At 30.7% G+C, this 17,840-nt stretch overlaps 1 protein-coding gene across 5 annotated transcripts; it reads right to left on the minus strand.

The window, feature by feature from the left end:
- Positions 1–1,057: 1,057 nt before the first annotated feature.
- LOC122309240 (receptor-like protein 45) lies at positions 1,058–8,312 on the minus strand. Of its 5 annotated transcripts, none has more exons than XM_043122652.1 (10): positions 7,798–8,312; positions 7,169–7,327; positions 6,990–7,064; positions 6,716–6,880; positions 5,675–5,830; positions 5,297–5,461; positions 4,995–5,153; positions 4,590–4,748; positions 4,053–4,127; positions 1,058–3,385 (listed from the first exon to the last, which is right to left on the minus strand). In XM_043122652.1, the coding sequence occupies exons 1-10, from the start codon at positions 8,240–8,242 to the stop codon at positions 1,308–1,310; spliced, it is 3,636 nt and encodes a 1,211-aa protein (XP_042978586.1). In that variant the 5' UTR covers positions 8,243–8,312; the 3' UTR covers positions 1,058–1,307. The 5 variants fall into 5 exon arrangements, with proteins under 5 accessions (XP_042978586.1, XP_042978578.1, XP_042978572.1 ...); XM_043122644.1 differs by having other exon boundaries at positions 4,086–4,127; positions 5,675–5,875; XM_043122638.1 differs by having other exon boundaries at positions 5,675–5,875.
- Between the last annotated feature and the right edge of the window lie 9,528 nt (positions 8,313–17,840).

Below are 17,840 nucleotides of genomic sequence, written 5' to 3' on the forward strand. Positions count from 1 at the left end.
AGTCTGTTTGAAATGGAGTGAAGCAAAAGAATTATCTCTTCTTCCAATCAACCTTTGTGAACGCGAGTTTGAACAAAATCCACTAACACGTGCAACGCCTTCATTGGTACTTATAAATATGATGACACGCCCATGTTCATTTTTTAAAATAGTTTAGCTGTTATGAATTTCATATTTGCAAAACTGAATGATTAATTATGTGATTAGCAATTTTTCTTGCAAAAAATTTTAATTGCAAGGAAAATAAACTTGTTGGTAATAAAACTATTTGCAACAAGAAATATTGTAGTTGGTAATATCAAGTAATTTGCAATGAAAGTCCAGATGTTGTCACATAATATAAAATCCAATGAAAATTTCTCATTGCTAAAAAATAACCTTGCAATTAACTTTTTAGTATTTGTTACGGTAACATTAATTCCAATTACAATGTTTATTTGCAGGAATAAATTTCATTAGAAATAATCATATTTCATTCCAACTATTAGATTATTTACATGGAGTTTATTTTCGTTGGAAAAAAGTCATTATTTTCTTAGGAAATGAAGTTTATTTTACAAGGATAAACAAATCGTTGTAAATACCCATTATTTACAATGAAATTATCATCGTTGTAAAAAAATTCATTGTAAATGATTATCACTAGCTTATAGCCAAAACAGACCAATCCTCCAACAAAAGTTTGGGATTAGGTTCAAGATTGATTGGTTGGAGTAGAGATTTTGGCTCAGTTAGGTCAACCTTGAACAACCTCAATCGTGATAGGTTTGGTCACCATTTTTTCCATGACTAAACTAATGGGATTGGTTCAAATGATTAGTTATAAAGAAAAATATTTTTAGTTACTGAAAACACTATCCATCATCAAATAGAATGAAAAGTGTAACCAAACACCAAGTTTCATATTTGATCACAAGTTTCATATTTGATCATATATTTGGGCACAACTTCTTAATTTTTTTTTTAATTTATACTTGATATATTTAATTCCAATTCACATAGAATGAAGAATTCCCACATATGGAAAACAATCTCCATAATCAAATAGAATAACAAGTTTAAGGCAACATCTCTTTCATATTTAATCCCAATACTATTTGCTCAAAACCAAATTCATAGATAATTGGCCATTACTACTATCTTTAACGATGTCGAAAGAAAATCAGTGTATCTTAACAACATAGACAATTTGACAACCTTTTTGAGGTATCAAAAACAAAATAATAACAAGAGTATATAAGATCTTCCATGAAGTTGTAGCATCTTTGTAGCCAATAAGGATTAATATAAAGAAGACTCATAACAGTCTAAAAGAAAATGATGTAAGATACCAAGAAACTTGTACAGAAGACCAGAGGATCTAATTCATACCATTTTCTATCACCTGCATTTGAAGATTGGGTTGGTGTTGGATATGACTTGTTTACTTTGCTGCAACTTTTATCTAGTGGTCGTCCGCAAAGAAATAGGTTTCCTTCAAAGCTGCTTTTCTCAAATGTTGCAAATTGTGCTTTCATATCCGGAAGTTTGCCTGATAAGTTGTTGTGAGCCACGTTGAATACCGAAAGAAAGCTTAGATCAATCAATGATGAAGGAATTTCTCCACTCAAACTATTATGAGAAAGGTCTAAACTTTCCAATAATGCCAATTTCGAGAATGTTATTGGAATTTTACCAGTTAGCTGATTATGAGACAAGTTTAGTGCATGCAATGAAGACATTTGGTCTATCACAGGTGGGATGCCACCTGTTAGGTTGTTGCATGATAAATCCAATTCAGACATGTAATCAACGATAAGACCCTTCCAAGAATGATAACTATATTTGGTTACAAACTCGATCTGTACTTCTACATCAACATATTCAGTATACTGGTAAAAGTTACCAACCATGTTTGAGAAACCTTTATATGTGTAAGCTGATAGCATAACTAGCGGACTTATAGGATATAATTTTCCACTAGAACTAGGTTCTACTGTCTTCCCAAAATTTATTTCATTGAGGCATTGTGGTATGGTCCCAGAAAAATCATTCTTGGAAAGATCCATTATCCTTATCGCTGTTAACAAACACAACTGATTTGGAATTATACCAGTGAAACGATTGCCACTCAACAAAAGTACCTTTAAGCCTTGAAGTTGTTTGATTTCAACAGAGATGCTGCCTGTAAAGTTGTTATCTCCAATATCCAATGTCAAAAGGGATGAGAAATTGAAAAGAACTTTTGGTATTGGTCCTGTGAAATTGTTCCCTTGCAAATATAGGTGTTTAAGCTCTGGTAGATTCAAGCAAAAAGGTAACGATCCCGTAAATAAGTTATGAGAAAGGTCTAAAGTACCTCTCATACTTAGTTCACATGGGATCCGACCATAAAAACCATTGTTAGCCATAATAAGAGTTGTCACGTATGACGTGTTCCCAAGCCATTGGGGCATTGTACCTGAAATTTCGTTGTGGCTGATATCTAAATACCACAGATAAATAGTTGAATTAAGTACTGGTATGATACTTGTGAATTCATTATCATTCATCAGCAGAAATTTCTGGTTTCTCCCAACGAAAATTGCACCTTTGAAGCTGTTATGAGCAAGGTTCAATACTGTTAATGATAAGCAACCTGTATTTAATTCTCTTGGGACCCCGCCTGAGAAGCTATTGAAAGAAAGATCTAATACCTCCAAATAAAGCATGCCACTAATTGAGGAAGGAAGACTACCTTCAAGATTATTATTGGAAAGATTTAGATATAATAAATTTGGAAAAATCTTGCCAATATTTTCTTGAAGTTTTCCATCCAAGTAATTGGTTGAGACATCCATCCAGGTCATATTCGTGTGGATCAATGTTGGTAAGTATAACTGACCCTCCAAATAGTTATTTTGAAGACCTAGCACTCGCAATCTTGTATTGTTTTCAATCAACCAATTTGGAAAGCTTCCTTTCAGCTTACTGTGAGAAAGATTAACTGTATCCAGTTCATGTTGGACAAGAAGAAATTTCGAAATACTGCCGGTGAACTTGTTCAGAATACAGTCAGACAATTCAATGATCTTCAGCTGAAACAAAAAGGACCAACCCATGGAACTTTCAGTTTCTATTTCAACTTTATCGTTTTGGCCGTTGAATCTAAGAACCTCCAGCTTAGAGTAATTAGCAAATAAGTTGAATGAGAATAAACCCACAAACTGGTTATAACTAAAATCAATGTACTCAAGACTTGTTCTGCTGCCTTTTACATATGATGATGAAGCATTTCCATTGAATTTGTTAGTGGAAATATCTAACACCACAAGAGATGTCATATTGTTTATGCATGGAGGTGGGATCCCCTCAAAGTCATTGTGAGATAGATCTAACACTTCAAGCTTCTTCAATGCACAAAATTCTGTCAAAAGAAATAGCATCAAAATTGATTATGCTCTACTCTAAGTAATTATAGATCATAAGTAATTATAAAAAAAAAATGTTCAATTCATAAGTAATTATAGATCATTAGGGTAATACTAACAAAGTGTAGATGCTTATGCAAAAGTAGTTTCCCAACAAATTGAGAAATGATTCCCAAGAACAAATTTTCACTGATATCCAAATTAATTCTCTAACTTGCTTAAATTGGCCAGTTCTACAAGAGGGATCGTGTCAAGTTTACCATCTAACTATAAATTAAGATGGACTGCTTATGTTTTGCTCCCACCAATTAGTTACCATGCACTCTTTTGATACTAATTCATGAGCTTGGACTTATAAGTGTAACTCTGATCATAATTGCTTTTTCAGTATCAATTATATATTTGTAAAAAAATCACAATTGATTTTATAACAAATATATGTCTGAAGAGGCAAAAGTATTCCTAATATTAACCCTAAGCAACTCCAATCAAATGAAAGTTGATAATTTCATATTTATATGTGTATATTCTTATTAAAACAATGGATACTTGACACTAGAACTTAGAATTAAGGTCATAGTTACATTGTGTTCTTCATGTGTAGTGGATGCAAAAGATCTTTATAATACTAATTCTTCATGAGATGATACAACTTTTTCTTACCTTGGGTTGCTAGTTGTCCACTAAAATGATTACCTGACAAGATAAGAACCTCCAAGTTGCTTAAATTTGCTAGCTCTGCATAACAGTAAAAAAAAGATCACATTTTAATTATAGCATAATAGAACTTGTTGTAACATATTTCATGCTGCCATTGCATGAGGCCCTACTATCACTAATGAGTATCATCATTACCTTAACATCAATGATTTAGATTTAGATTATCAAATCAATGTTATGATTTCAAGTCTTTTTTTTTTTTTTTTTTGTCTCTAAAGTAATATCAAATTCAAGTTTAAAATCTTGTCCAAATCTAAATAATCTTGACATTTGACTCAAAGCGGCACATACACACGTAATTTACTTGTATCTCAATGCCTACGAATCCATGCATTAAAATTATTGTTCAAATTCCAAACAGAAAGATTAATTCAAGTAATTTTTGTTTCCATAAAAAATTGTGTTTTTTTAATTAACATCCATGCTATATATATCACATACATGTAACCTAACAAATAACATCCTAAAAAATTAACATACCTTTGGTTGGAAAGGATCCTGTCAACGCATTCCAAGCAAGATTGAGAGTCTTAAGAGATTTGACTGCAACAATTGATTGAAGGAAACTAGTTTCGTTGAGGGAATTTTGACTAAGATCTAATATCTCCAAGTTCTCCAATCTTGAAAACATTTCCCAACCTGTACCAATTGAAAAGTGTGGAAAAGTGTTGATTGAAAGATGATGAAAGAATAATCCAATATTTGTCCACATATAATAAGCTGAAGTACCAATTGAGTATTTAATAGTAAGGCTGCCATCGATCAGTCTAAAAATCAGCATACCTTTGGTTTCCACAAGACATGATGTGTTTTTTTAATTAATATGCGTGCTATATATGTCACATACATGTAACCTAACAAATGACGTCCTAAAAATATACATACCTTTGGTTGGAAAGGATCCCATCAACTTATTCCGAGCAAGATTGAGAGTCTTAAGAGATTTGATTGTAGCAACTGATTGAAGAAAACTAGTTTCATTGAGGAAATTATGACTAAGATCTAATATCTCCAAGTTCTCTAATCTTGACAACATTTCCCAACCTGTACCAATTGAAAAGTGTGGAAAAGTGTTGATTGAAAGCTCATGAAAGAACAATCCAATATTTGTCCACATATAATAAGCTGAAGTACCAATTGAGTATTTAATAGCAAGGTTGCCATCGATCAATATAAAATCAGCATACCTTTGGTTCCAAAGGATCCCGTCAAACGACATGAAGCAAGATTCAGATTCTTAAGAGATTTGACTTCAGCAATTGATTGAAGAAAACTAGTAGTTTCGTTGAGGTAATAATTGTCACTAAGATCTAATATCACCAACTTCTCCAATCTTGACAACATTTTCCAACCTGTATTTAGTTAATTTATTAATTTATTTTATTATGAAATAAAGAAGAAAATTATATAAGAATGTATATATTTAGAAGAAATTTAGCGATTTATAACGTATGAACTACGTATTCAAGACTCAAACTTTTGGACAACATGACATAATAATCATGAATACCTTAGAAGAGATGCACATAATTAAGTCCATTGGAAACGGTAATCATGATCAATACCTTCACCATAATTTACTCCTTGCAAATGATTATGCGCAAGACTCAATGCCGAAAGAGATGTAATCCCACTTAGAGATGATATGATGCTGTCATCAAAGCCATTATTATTGAGTTTCAATGTCTCCAAATTTCTCAATACGGCGAGCCTTTCGAAACCTTGCAGATAAATTATATACCATAACCACCAAGAATCATGATCATCTAATAAGGAATGCACCCAAGTCAATTAGAAACGGTCCAAAACATGATTAAAAGAAAGGATTAGTATTAATACTCATGATATATATGTGAGAGTGAAAACAAAATAATGACAAATTAAACAAAGTAACGAGGACTAGTGCTGTAATTGAACACGTACGTTTAAGAAATCCAATATAAAGGCTAAAAAAAAAAAAAAATCCAATATAAAGGCTAAAAAAGCTTACACGTCATTCATTTTTAGAAAAATTAGTTTAATTACATTCAGAAAAATCCCAATCATTTCTTAATTTCTTACCTTCTTCTCTTAAACGTCAAACGCATCAAAGCCATGGATTAAGTTTTAGAGTTTATTATATAATATGATCTACTAAAATCATAATTACAAAAAACCTTAAACTTGCATGTCAATAAAAAAAAAAAAAAAAAAAAAACACTTAAACTCGTAATAATGAATTAGTACTATTAATTAAGGACAAATTTATATACGAGCGTATAAGTTAATGAAACGGTATAAATTAATAATACGAACACTACAGGATCAAGAAAGACAATGCGTATATATATATATATATACATATGAGTTGGGCTACTGTGCCACCCAGGCAATTTTTTTTTTCTTTTTTCCTTTTCACATTTTTTAATATATTTAAATATTTTTTAAAAAATAAAAAAATATATATACCAATACACTTAAAATTATTTCCTTAATCATTAAGTAAAAATAAAAAATTTTGACCAGCGGCCAAGTGGAGCTGTATGCTTCAGGCAGCATACTAGTGTTTTCATATATTTATATATATATACATACATATATATATATATATAATAGTAGAATATTACCTTCAACGTCGGCCTTTACTCGTTTATTTCCCAAATAATTATCTGAAAGGCTTAATGTCATAAGGGATGTAAGGTTACTTAGAGATGGTATGATGCTGCTATCAAACAGATTAGAATCGAGGATCAATGTCTCCAAGTTTCTCAATACTGCTAGCCTTTCGAAACCTGGAAATTATGGAAATTATTGGAAGATGCAACAAAATAAATTTTTTCATTGTCATTTTTTAAAACAAAATAAAAATAAATTTATCAATTAAAGCAAGCATGCACTTGCCTTGATTTGAGAGGGTACCATTGTACCTATTGGAGCTTATATCCAGCGTGTTCAAATTTCTCAACGTAACTAATTCTACATGAATTATTCAAGTTGAAGAAGATAAAGTAAGATTAAACACTTGCATGAATGCTCTGATTTAAAATATATAATTAGATGGAAAAGATCATTTTAATTACCTTCTGCTGGAAAGTATCCCCCCAAATAATTCACAGTAAGATTTAAAGTCTTGAGCGAAGTGATAGCACCCAAAGATTGTAGAATGCTATTGTCATCAAAGAAGTTGTAACCAAGGTTTAAAATTTCCAGATTCCTTAGGGTTGAAAGCTTTTCAAATCCTGCAAAATATATCTTAAGAAATAGATAGAGTTTACAAATTGAGTGTATAATCTATATATATCCGAGTGGGTTTAGAATCTTTGAGTGAAGCCATATAATTTGCATACACCCTGAATACAAATTTATATCTCCTGGCCGTCTATTGAAAGTGAAACACTTGCTTTAACGTTAGATGGCTACTTACAAACTTACAATTTGTAAAATTAAAGGTCCATTAGTTCAAACATATTTATAATTACGGACCTTTTATATATAAAACTAGTGTTTCAAACAAAACAAAACAAAACAAAAAAACAACTTAATTAGGTAATTTTAGAAATTTTAGTTTTCAAACTTTTCCAGGAAGGATATACAAAGGCATTATTAAAAATAAGATTAAAATTAAAAGTAATAGATGCAATATGTGAATCTCATAATATTATATATTTTGAGTATAAGATTATAAAACTCCTCATTCCTCACGACATACCTTGATCATCTGGTATGCAACCATTGATTCCATTAAGAGATAGATCAAGACTTCTTAACTCTTTGAAAGGCTCAAATAGAGACACATTTAACAACCATCGATGTTCCTCAAAATATTCCCTTTTGGAATGGAGATAAAGAGAGTAATAAGGATCTGGCATTAAATTGTCGAGGGACAATTCTACCACATGATGACCTGTGGTGGAGTTGCATGTGACCCGCTCCCAACCACAACAATCACTCTTCTCAAGGTCGACCCATGAAGGAAGAAAATAGTCTGACTGAGTGTGAGGCGGAATCGATATAATAAGAAATGACTTCAAGTGAAGCAAACCAATTCTCTCTTCCTCCAAGCAACCCATGTACTCATGAGTTTGAACAAAAACCACTAAAACCCAAAGCAAAGCCTTGATTGAGAAATAATATTGTAAGACACCCATATTCATTTCTATCTAAAATCTACTTGTTTTGGTTGTTCTATTGTGAGTTTCGTGGCTTTCCACAACTCAAATATATATAAGGAAAATGGAACACCGGACTTTGAGTGTTAAAGCGGTTGAAATTGAAAGTTACGAGCTGTATTGACTTGGACTAATCAATAACTAGACCCATATCTTACGCAGTAGTGCGGATCACCAAGGCCTGAACTTCCACCTTTAGATAATATATTATGGGTTGTGTCATTTTCCACATTGATGATAAGGCATAAATATAAATAATAAAATATATCTCTTTTCATGAATTGAAACTTTTGAGACAAGTAGTAATCTGATATACAGGATAGTACTATCAACAAACATTTTAATATACTGCAAAATCTTAGGGCTCGTTTAATGCATGGTACTCAATTCAAAATTAGAATTTGTTAACTCGAAAGTCTTCTCAATAATTAATGTATAAAAATGATTACAACTTTCACATCATCATGATGACCCTATTCACTTGATCATTCACATAGTCATTTTTTATTTTGAAATATTAAATTAGAGTGGACCTTTCAAAAAAATTATGTAATTGAATGTCTTGACACGTATATTATATTATACCATTTTTTTTTTACTTTATTATTGTATTTAGACTTTGGACCCATTGACTCCATGTACCACTGCATGAAAAACTTTAGAAAAATTGGGTATTGGAGTTGAGAGTGTTCCACCTTGACTTGACTAATTAGACCCATTACTTACGTATTGCATAGACCAACTAGTGACAAAAGTTTCACATTTATAAATTTAGATCGGTGGTGTCAGTTTCCATAATGACTTCATTGACTTAAGGTGCCTTCACTTTCAATACTGACTATAATTTAAAATTTGGAGTACTATTGACTTGGAATGAGGCAAACTTGACAATATAAAAGAGTGGAGTTTTATGTGATTTATCTGAGAAAAGAATATACATACCCTATGTCTATGGTATAAATTTACCCAATTGGGCCTGGCTGGCAAACTTCACTGAAGGAAAGACCCATCTATAATGTTTATACACTGTTGATAATTTCAGAAAAAGAATCATTCCTTGGAGAAGACAGCTATTCATGTAAGACGTTTTCAATTCTACTATTTCTTGATACAGAGTAGCCAACTAGAAGTTGCAAAATGAGAGACATGACATTTTACCATAAAAGAAATCACCATTATGCATGCCCCCCTTAAATATCTCATAAAGGAAATCATCCCTTGTGGTGCTAAGTGGACTACAAAGTCCGTTGGGAAAGAAGAGTCAAAAGTTTCTCATTTAGATTTATCTCCTCCACAAATTTTTTTTTTTATCTCAACCCGTTCTTTCACAACATTAAACATTATCAACTACCCCTACCGGTAAACATTATCAACTACCCCTACCGGTAAACATTATCACAACATTAAACATGACCCCCTTTGTTCCCTATCTCTATTTAGGTAATTCATGTCCCCTGTTATTATTTCTAATGTTCATATGGTCAATATAATATTCTATATTCCTCAAGAATTATTAGAGAAACAAATAATCAAGAGTCCAATATTTTAACAATAGATTTCGAAAAAATTAACCAAATGAAAGGCAATTGAGCCGAAGTTATTTAAAAGTTAAAAGATAACTCTTAAGATGGTTAGTGATGAGCTCCCCCAACCATCTTCCATTGTTTCTCTTCAAAATTACCATTAATGTCAATGAATCATGACATATTGTCGAAACTCTTGCACTCATAATGATGCCCGATAAAACAGTTTGATGGCCAACATCCATCATGGTCTAATTCAACACGAACTTAATATTGTGATTTCTTTTAGTTTTATTTATTTTCAATGATTCTTGGAGTAACAAATTTTCTTCCATGCAAAAAGTGCATGACCTCATGAGATGTCATTTTGTCCAACTCCAACCTCAGCCATAAGTTTTCTTGGCCAAAAGAACTGAACAGCTACAATATTGAGGAGACAAGAATTAGGGAATTGGAATACGTGATCACTTTACCCAATCAATGTTGTGTATATATTTAAATATTTAATCATCCTAACTCTAAAACCCACAGTTAGTTGATTTCTACATTATTGATATCACATATTTTGATCTTTGTATTTAATTTTGCTATATCAGCAGTGTGAAAAGTGCACTCCACACCGTCTTGCAAATATAATTATTCTTTTAGAGTGTGGAAACTGCTACCACCGGTTAATTCATTTTTTTTAGTAAATATATATGAAGATTCATCAAATTCAACAATAAGTATATTTTTTTTTAAATATATATACGTCGATCTGAATCTTAGAGTACAATAAGACCATATAGTAATGTTTTGACAGTACATGAGCCACATTTCTCTCATTTATGGCCAGAGTACTTCAAAGTAATTTGGGCAACACTAAACGCGATCCGATCCCTAGTTTGATCTTTGGAAGTTAATTGGTGTTGGTGTCCAAGTTGACCTGAATTGGCACAAAACTGTCATTGCGTGTAAAAGAATGGCATATTAATGGGAGAACGCGTATAGAAGAGACTTAGAATTTTCAACTGAAACTTCATGTAAGTGGGGAGCTAAATTATTTCCACATTGACATTGACTGATAATTGGAAAATCCTATGCATGAAAGGGTAGTGCCTTTAATTTCCACATTCACATGGATTGGCCTAAATTAGTTTCCACACTACTGATTGTGACTGATCTATGAGCTGCCATTACTTTCTATATATAATCCATGCACTAGCGTTTCGAATTAACTAACCCTACAATTCTACTGTTAGCAGTGGCGGAACCAATAATTTTTTGTAGGAGATCCAACTTTTCTACCGCACGAGATAATTATTTAAAATGAAAAATCTTACAAAATCATAAAACATAATTGTATACAAAATCAAATTTTGATAATTTGCCAAATAACGTAGAAATAAAATTTTACAAACACAAATTAATGTCTGTTTTAGATTTTTGATGACAATATTTCATAAAATAATATTCATCTATTATTATTTTTGTAAATGTGAAATATTTAGAAATTATTTCTTCATAGAAACTATCAAGTTATATTTTAGAATGTCATCTTTCATTCTAATACCTAAGCTAGTTTATCAAATTTCATGTAAAATCTATCTATTTTAGTGTTACATTAAGCATAGAATGCTACAATTGAGACCTTAAATAAACTTTTCCTTGCTCAATGAAGTTTAGAGGATAAATCATCTCAACTATTTTTCATATAAATCATCAATCGTAAATTATTTTTCTTATATTTTCATTTTAGATTCTATATTAAAAAACTTAATATTGTATAATAAAAAATTTTGGGGTCAATGTTAATAGTTTATTATTTATCTTAATCTTAGTTTTAATTTAATTTTAGTGAGACTACATCCTTGAAAATAGATAATATAGAGAAATTATACAAAATATAGAGGTTATAGGAAAAAATTAGATAGAAAATTTTACGTATATTGAAATTTTACAAAATTTTAGAAAGTATATACCAATAAGGAAATTATAAATTTTTTTGGTGGGGCCAATTTCTATATATATGTAATTATGAATAAAATTTATGGGCTATTCTGAATTTATAAAAAAAATTTATAAAATAAAATAAAATTGGGGGGCTCATGGCCCTCCAAACTATATGAAGAAATGATATTGAAATACCAAAACTTGATCCGAGAATGATGGGCATTAATTCTCTCAAATTGCACTGATAATTGAATTGTAAGGGTCATGTTCAAGGTGGTATAATGGGTCATAGAATTAGAAGAAAAGATATTATTGATGAATTGTTCATAAGAGTCTATTCTCAAGTCCTTTTCATCAATTAGTTGTCTTCGGAAGCTATTGTCCAAGTTTTGAATTGGCAAGAAACTGTCCTAGCAAGCAAAATAATGGCACATTAATCAGATAACGCGTATGGAAAAGACTTTGAATATTTCATGAATGAAACTTTACGTAAGTGATGAGCTAAATTATTTCCACATTGATATTGATTAGAATCTAATCTTGTGCCTGAAAAAGTAGTGTCTTTAATGTCTACATTCACATGGATTGGCTTTAATTAGTTTCCATGCACGCTATAGTACTGATTGTGACTAATTACTTTTTATATGGAGTTAGAAAAATGCTACTCTCACAACTCAAACTTACTACTCGGTGTTACCGCTTGAATTTTTAATTTTATTTTTTAATTTTTCTTTTTACTTAATAATTAAGAAAATATTTTTTAATAATATTATGATTTTTTTATTTTTTTAAAAAGTATTTAAAAATACATATAACAAAAAAGAAAAATTTGGAGCACTATTGACTTGGACTGAGGCACACTAGACCGCACAAAAGAGTGGAGTTTTATGTGCTTTATCTGGGAAAAAAATATACATGCCCTATGTCTACGTTGTAAATTTATCCAATTAGGCCTGGTTGGAAAACTTCACTGAAGGAAAGACCCATCAATAATTTTTATACACTGTTGATAATTTCAGGGAAAAAAAAAATCATTTCTTGGAGATGACAACTGTTCATGTAAGACGTTTTCAATTCTACTCTGTCTTGATGCAGAGTAGCCAGCCAGAAGTTGCAAAATAAGAGAGATGACCTACCACCAAAAGAAAGGGAAACTTCATGGACATTGCCTTTGTAAATGAGAGAGATACATTTTACCGTAAAGGAAATCATCATTTAATGCATCCCCCCCTTAAATATCTCATAAAGGAAATCATCCCTTATGGTACTAAGTGGACTACAAAGTCCGGAGTGAAAGAAGAGTCAAAAATTTCTCACTTAGATGAACCTCCTCCACAAATTTATCTCAACCCATTCTTTCACAACATTAAACATTATCAACTACTCCTACCAGTAAACATTATCACAACATTAAACATGCCCCCACTTTGTTCCATATCTCTATTTAGGTAATTCATGCCCCCGTTAGTATTTCTATTGTTCATCTGGGCAATATAATATTTCTATATTCCTCAAGAATTAGAGAAACGTACAAATAATCAATAGAGTCCAATATTTGTATCAATAGATTGCAAAAAATCAGCCAAATGAAAGGCAATTGAGCCGAAGTTATTCAAAAGTTGAAAGATAACACTTAAGATGGTTGGTAATGACAGTATCGCTGAATTTGATGCTCAGATGCCATTTTCTTCATTGATGGGCCCCCAACCACCTTCCATTGTTTCTCTTCAAAACCATTAATGTCAATGAACCATGCATGGCATATTGTTGAAACTCTTGCACTCATAATGATGCCCGATAAAACAGTTTGATGGCCAACGTCCATCATGGCCGGATTCAACAAGTATTTGTTCTGATTTTATTTTTATTTTTATTTTTTATTTTTGAATTTTCAGCGATACTTGGACTAACAAATTTTCTTCATTGCAAAAGGTGCATGACCCCGTGAGATGCCATTTTGTCCAACTCCAACCTCAGGCATATGTTTTCTTAGCCAAAAGAACTGAGCAACTACAATATTGAGGAGACAAGAATTAGGGAATTGGAATACATGATCCATGTATGGGAAAAATAACACTGCTGTTTTCAATGAATAAAATTCCTCATCTTATTGATGTAGTGAAAAATGACTTATATACACAGATCTATTTACGGCAATTTACAACTGTAAGACTAAATCTATGCATCAGTTACAGACTATAATATATTTGTACAGCAGTTTCCAAAAATACAGATTTGACAAAATTGATTGAGAATAATTTGCTTGATCGTAGGCTAAAGATGCTCTGTTATGTGTTGGCCTGATTCTTGCAATCAGTCTTTATACACCCTCGCAAGATTGAGCTTCCATCGGCAAGACCAATCTTTTGTCTTAATATTTCTATCCTTTGTCTCCACAATGGCTTTGTCAACAACTCTGCCAGTTAATCTTGTGTATGCACATGTCTAACTTGGAGAGCATCACGTTGAACAAGATCACGCACAAAATGAAAATCAATTTGTATATGTTTCATACGTGAGTGTTAAACCGGATTGAAATTGAGGTGAGTGGCATCATTGCTTTGAGAGTTAACCAACTCTACCAAGAAAATGATTCTACTATTAGGCAACTCCCGATATTGAAATGACGAAACAATTTGTCTGAGAATTATGGGCATTAATTCCCTCAAATTGCACTAATAATCAAATGAATATGCAATTTCATGCAACTAAACTTTTTCAAAAACTATTTCATCTCGTCTCATCTCATCTAATCATTACAAATTTCTTAAATTTCTAAACAAAATACAATAAACAATTCAACTTTTTTAAATTTTAAAACAAAAATTATACTAAAAAATTATATTCTTATAATATTTTATTCAGTTTTTAACTTTTATCTCATTTCATTTATATAACCAAACGAGGCCTAAGTGAGAGCCATGTTCAAGGTGATACATTGGGTGATGTGGTGAAGATTTCATGAGAGAGGAAAAGTACCCAAAGCGGATCATTTATTATATTTTAATAACCCAAAATTTATTTGAAAACATTTAGTTTGTTTCATAATGACATGAAGTAAGACCAAGCTTGATTTAGTTAATTCGAAAGTCCAATTAATTAACCTTAGGCAATAATTTGATTTCGAGAAATATTTGTTGACTTTTGCTTGACTTGCGTCCTCAAATTCTATCCAAACTAACAAGTCATGGTCAAGACAATTAAGTATGTCACTTAAGTTTTGCTTGCTCTCCAAATGATGATAATATGCTACCTAGTCCGTTTTGCCGTTTTTGTACTAAAATGCATCAAAACTAACATATTTAAAATATCAAGAGGTCGAAACGTAAATAATAATGAGTTAATAGCTACAATAAGATAAATAATTTTTTTATTTAAAAAGTAATAGTAAAATAATAATTGAGATAAGTGCAGAAAATTCAAAGAGATAAGTAGTAAAAGATTTAATAACCACAGTAAAATAAAATTTCTTATATTTTTTTCCTCTCTATTGAATTGGTTATCATAAATCTTAAAGTCAAGAAATTAAGATAATTTATTGTGATAAATAAGTGATCAATACAATGAAAAACCTTTTTAATTAACAAGTGAAGGGTTGGGATGGGTCAACAAAATAAAATGATGAATTCCCTTAATAGAATACAAATGATGCTTCATAAATTATATAGACAATAGATGCAACTTAACCACATATTTGTATTTCCTAAAATTCTTATTTAAAATTTGGAGTCTAGACTTAGAGAGAAAGATAGTCATAAGATGTAATTCATATTATATTTAGTTAGTAAAAATTTATTGCTATTCAAGATATGATCTCCGCATCTAAAAATAAATATTATAATTATAAAGATTTACATTTTATATCTATCTCTTCTTTAAGGAACCCTTGACTGCTTGAGCACTAACACTTTGCACACATTTATCACTCCAACTCCACTTGCACACTTTTATTAAGAAAAAATCTAGTTGGAAGCACAATTACGAACTAATATATGCATCAATTTAATATGATTGGTCAAAAAGTAGATTTTAATGAAAATAGTGCTAATTTAAATTTTGAATATGAATAAATCAGTATTAGTACACAGATTAATACGCGACTTTACTTGTACGTAATAAAACTCTATATTAAAGGAATTAGCGTGTCCATCCCTTTATGCTCCTATTAAAAAAATTGTAAAAAAGAAGTTAGCATACACCCACTAATAAATGTGGCATCAATTAAAGAACGTTTATGAAATTTTAATAATTAGTAAATTGTACCCATTTCAAAATTTTAATGTTTTTACTCCAAAGTTCTCTCAATAATTAATGGGTAAAATTGATCACAATTTTCACAAAATCACGACCCCACTAGCTTGATTCACATGGTCATTTTTTATTTTGAAATATTAAATTAGAGTGGACATTTTCAAGCAAAATATATACTCAAATAGACTTGGTAGATATATTATATTATATCATTTTTTTTTTACTTTATTATTGTATTTAAACTTTAGACCTGTTGAATTAAGAAACATTATGACTCCATGTACTACTGCATGAAAAACTTTATAAAAATGGGTTACCAGAGTTGAGGCTAGCTAAAGCTAAGATATGTATTTTCCACATTGACTTAGACTAATTCGATCCATTACTTACGCATTACAGAGACCGACCAGTGACTTAATTTTTCTATTTATAAATTTGGATTGGTGGTGTCAATTTCTACGATGACTTCATTGACTTGAGATGCCTTCACTTTTGGTATTGTTAAAATTTAAATTTGGAGTACTATTGACTTGAAACTTAACTTCAAAAAAGTGGAGTTTTAGGTGCTTTACGGGAAAATTTATATAGGAAAAATCTAGTTGTAAGCACAACTGCATACTAATATATGTACCAATCTAATGTGATTGATCAAAAAGTAAATTTTATTAAAAATAGTGCTAATTTAAATTTTGAATATTAAATAATCAGTATTGATATGCAGATTAATACACAACTTTATTTATACATAACAAAACTCTATATATATAACTCATATAGAAAAAATCTAGTTACAATAGTTATAAATATAAATATATATATGTATATACTCTTGTAACACCCAAGACCCACAAGTTTATTTATTTTTCTTTGGGCGGTGCGTGTCCGTTGGGGCTCCCATTAATGGTTTGGAATTTTATTTTTTATTTTTTGTATTTTTTTACATGTATTTTTTTAATATACTTAAATATTTTTAAAAAAATAAAAAATTCTTAATATTATTAAAAAATTTTTACTTAACCATTAAGTAAAAAAAATAATAAAAAAATAAATAAAAACATCACAGCGGTATAATCTAGCGGTGGAAAGTAGTGGTAAGACTAGGATTTTCCTTTTTCTTTCTTTTGTTTCCCTTTTCTTTTGCAGTCACGTTTGCTTGTTTTCAGCGGGCCTCCCTTTTCTTGCGCCAACCCACATGTTTTTCTCTCTTTTACCCTTTGGCTCCCTTATCTTCGCCGTGTTTCCCGCGTATCTTTTCTTAATTTTGGATTCTTTACCCGACAGCATCTCATTATTTCTCAACCCCTCTCACCCGTACCAACTCTTCCAAGGTTTAGTAAATTACCCTTATGCCCTTTATTATGGATATATATTGCGGAATTGTGTTTTTAATGGTGGTTCACGTGGACTTCAATTTCAACAATGGGCTTTGTTTTAAAACAAAACCCACTTCAATTACCCTTATGCCCTTTATTATGGATATATATTGCGGAATTGTGTTTTTAAAATGGGCAAAAAACACTAGCATAATGGTGGTTCACGTGGACTTCAATTGTCTTATTTTAAAATGGGCTTTGTTTTAAATCGGATTGGGTTGAGTTAATTTTATTTCAGTAAAATTGTAAGAACATTTTTAATGGGTTGTCTTATGTAAGCTTGATGTGTAAGTCAGGTTTGTGTATTGAAAAATGATAGGCTACCGACTCCTTTACAATTTGTTTACAACTTTAGATTAAAGTAATATATTTTTTAAATTTTAATTTGACTTTTGTTTTGATTTGATTGATTTAAATATTAAAAAAATATTATATTATTAAGAGTAGTAAATGGATGGTGAACCGGTTGTAAGGGTATCACTTCTCTTGTATATTTTATAGAAA

Source organism: Carya illinoinensis, chromosome 1 (genome assembly GCF_018687715.1).
Source record: "Carya illinoinensis cultivar Pawnee chromosome 1, C.illinoinensisPawnee_v1, whole genome shotgun sequence".
NCBI classification, from domain to species: Eukaryota; Viridiplantae; Streptophyta; class Magnoliopsida; order Fagales; family Juglandaceae; genus Carya; species Carya illinoinensis.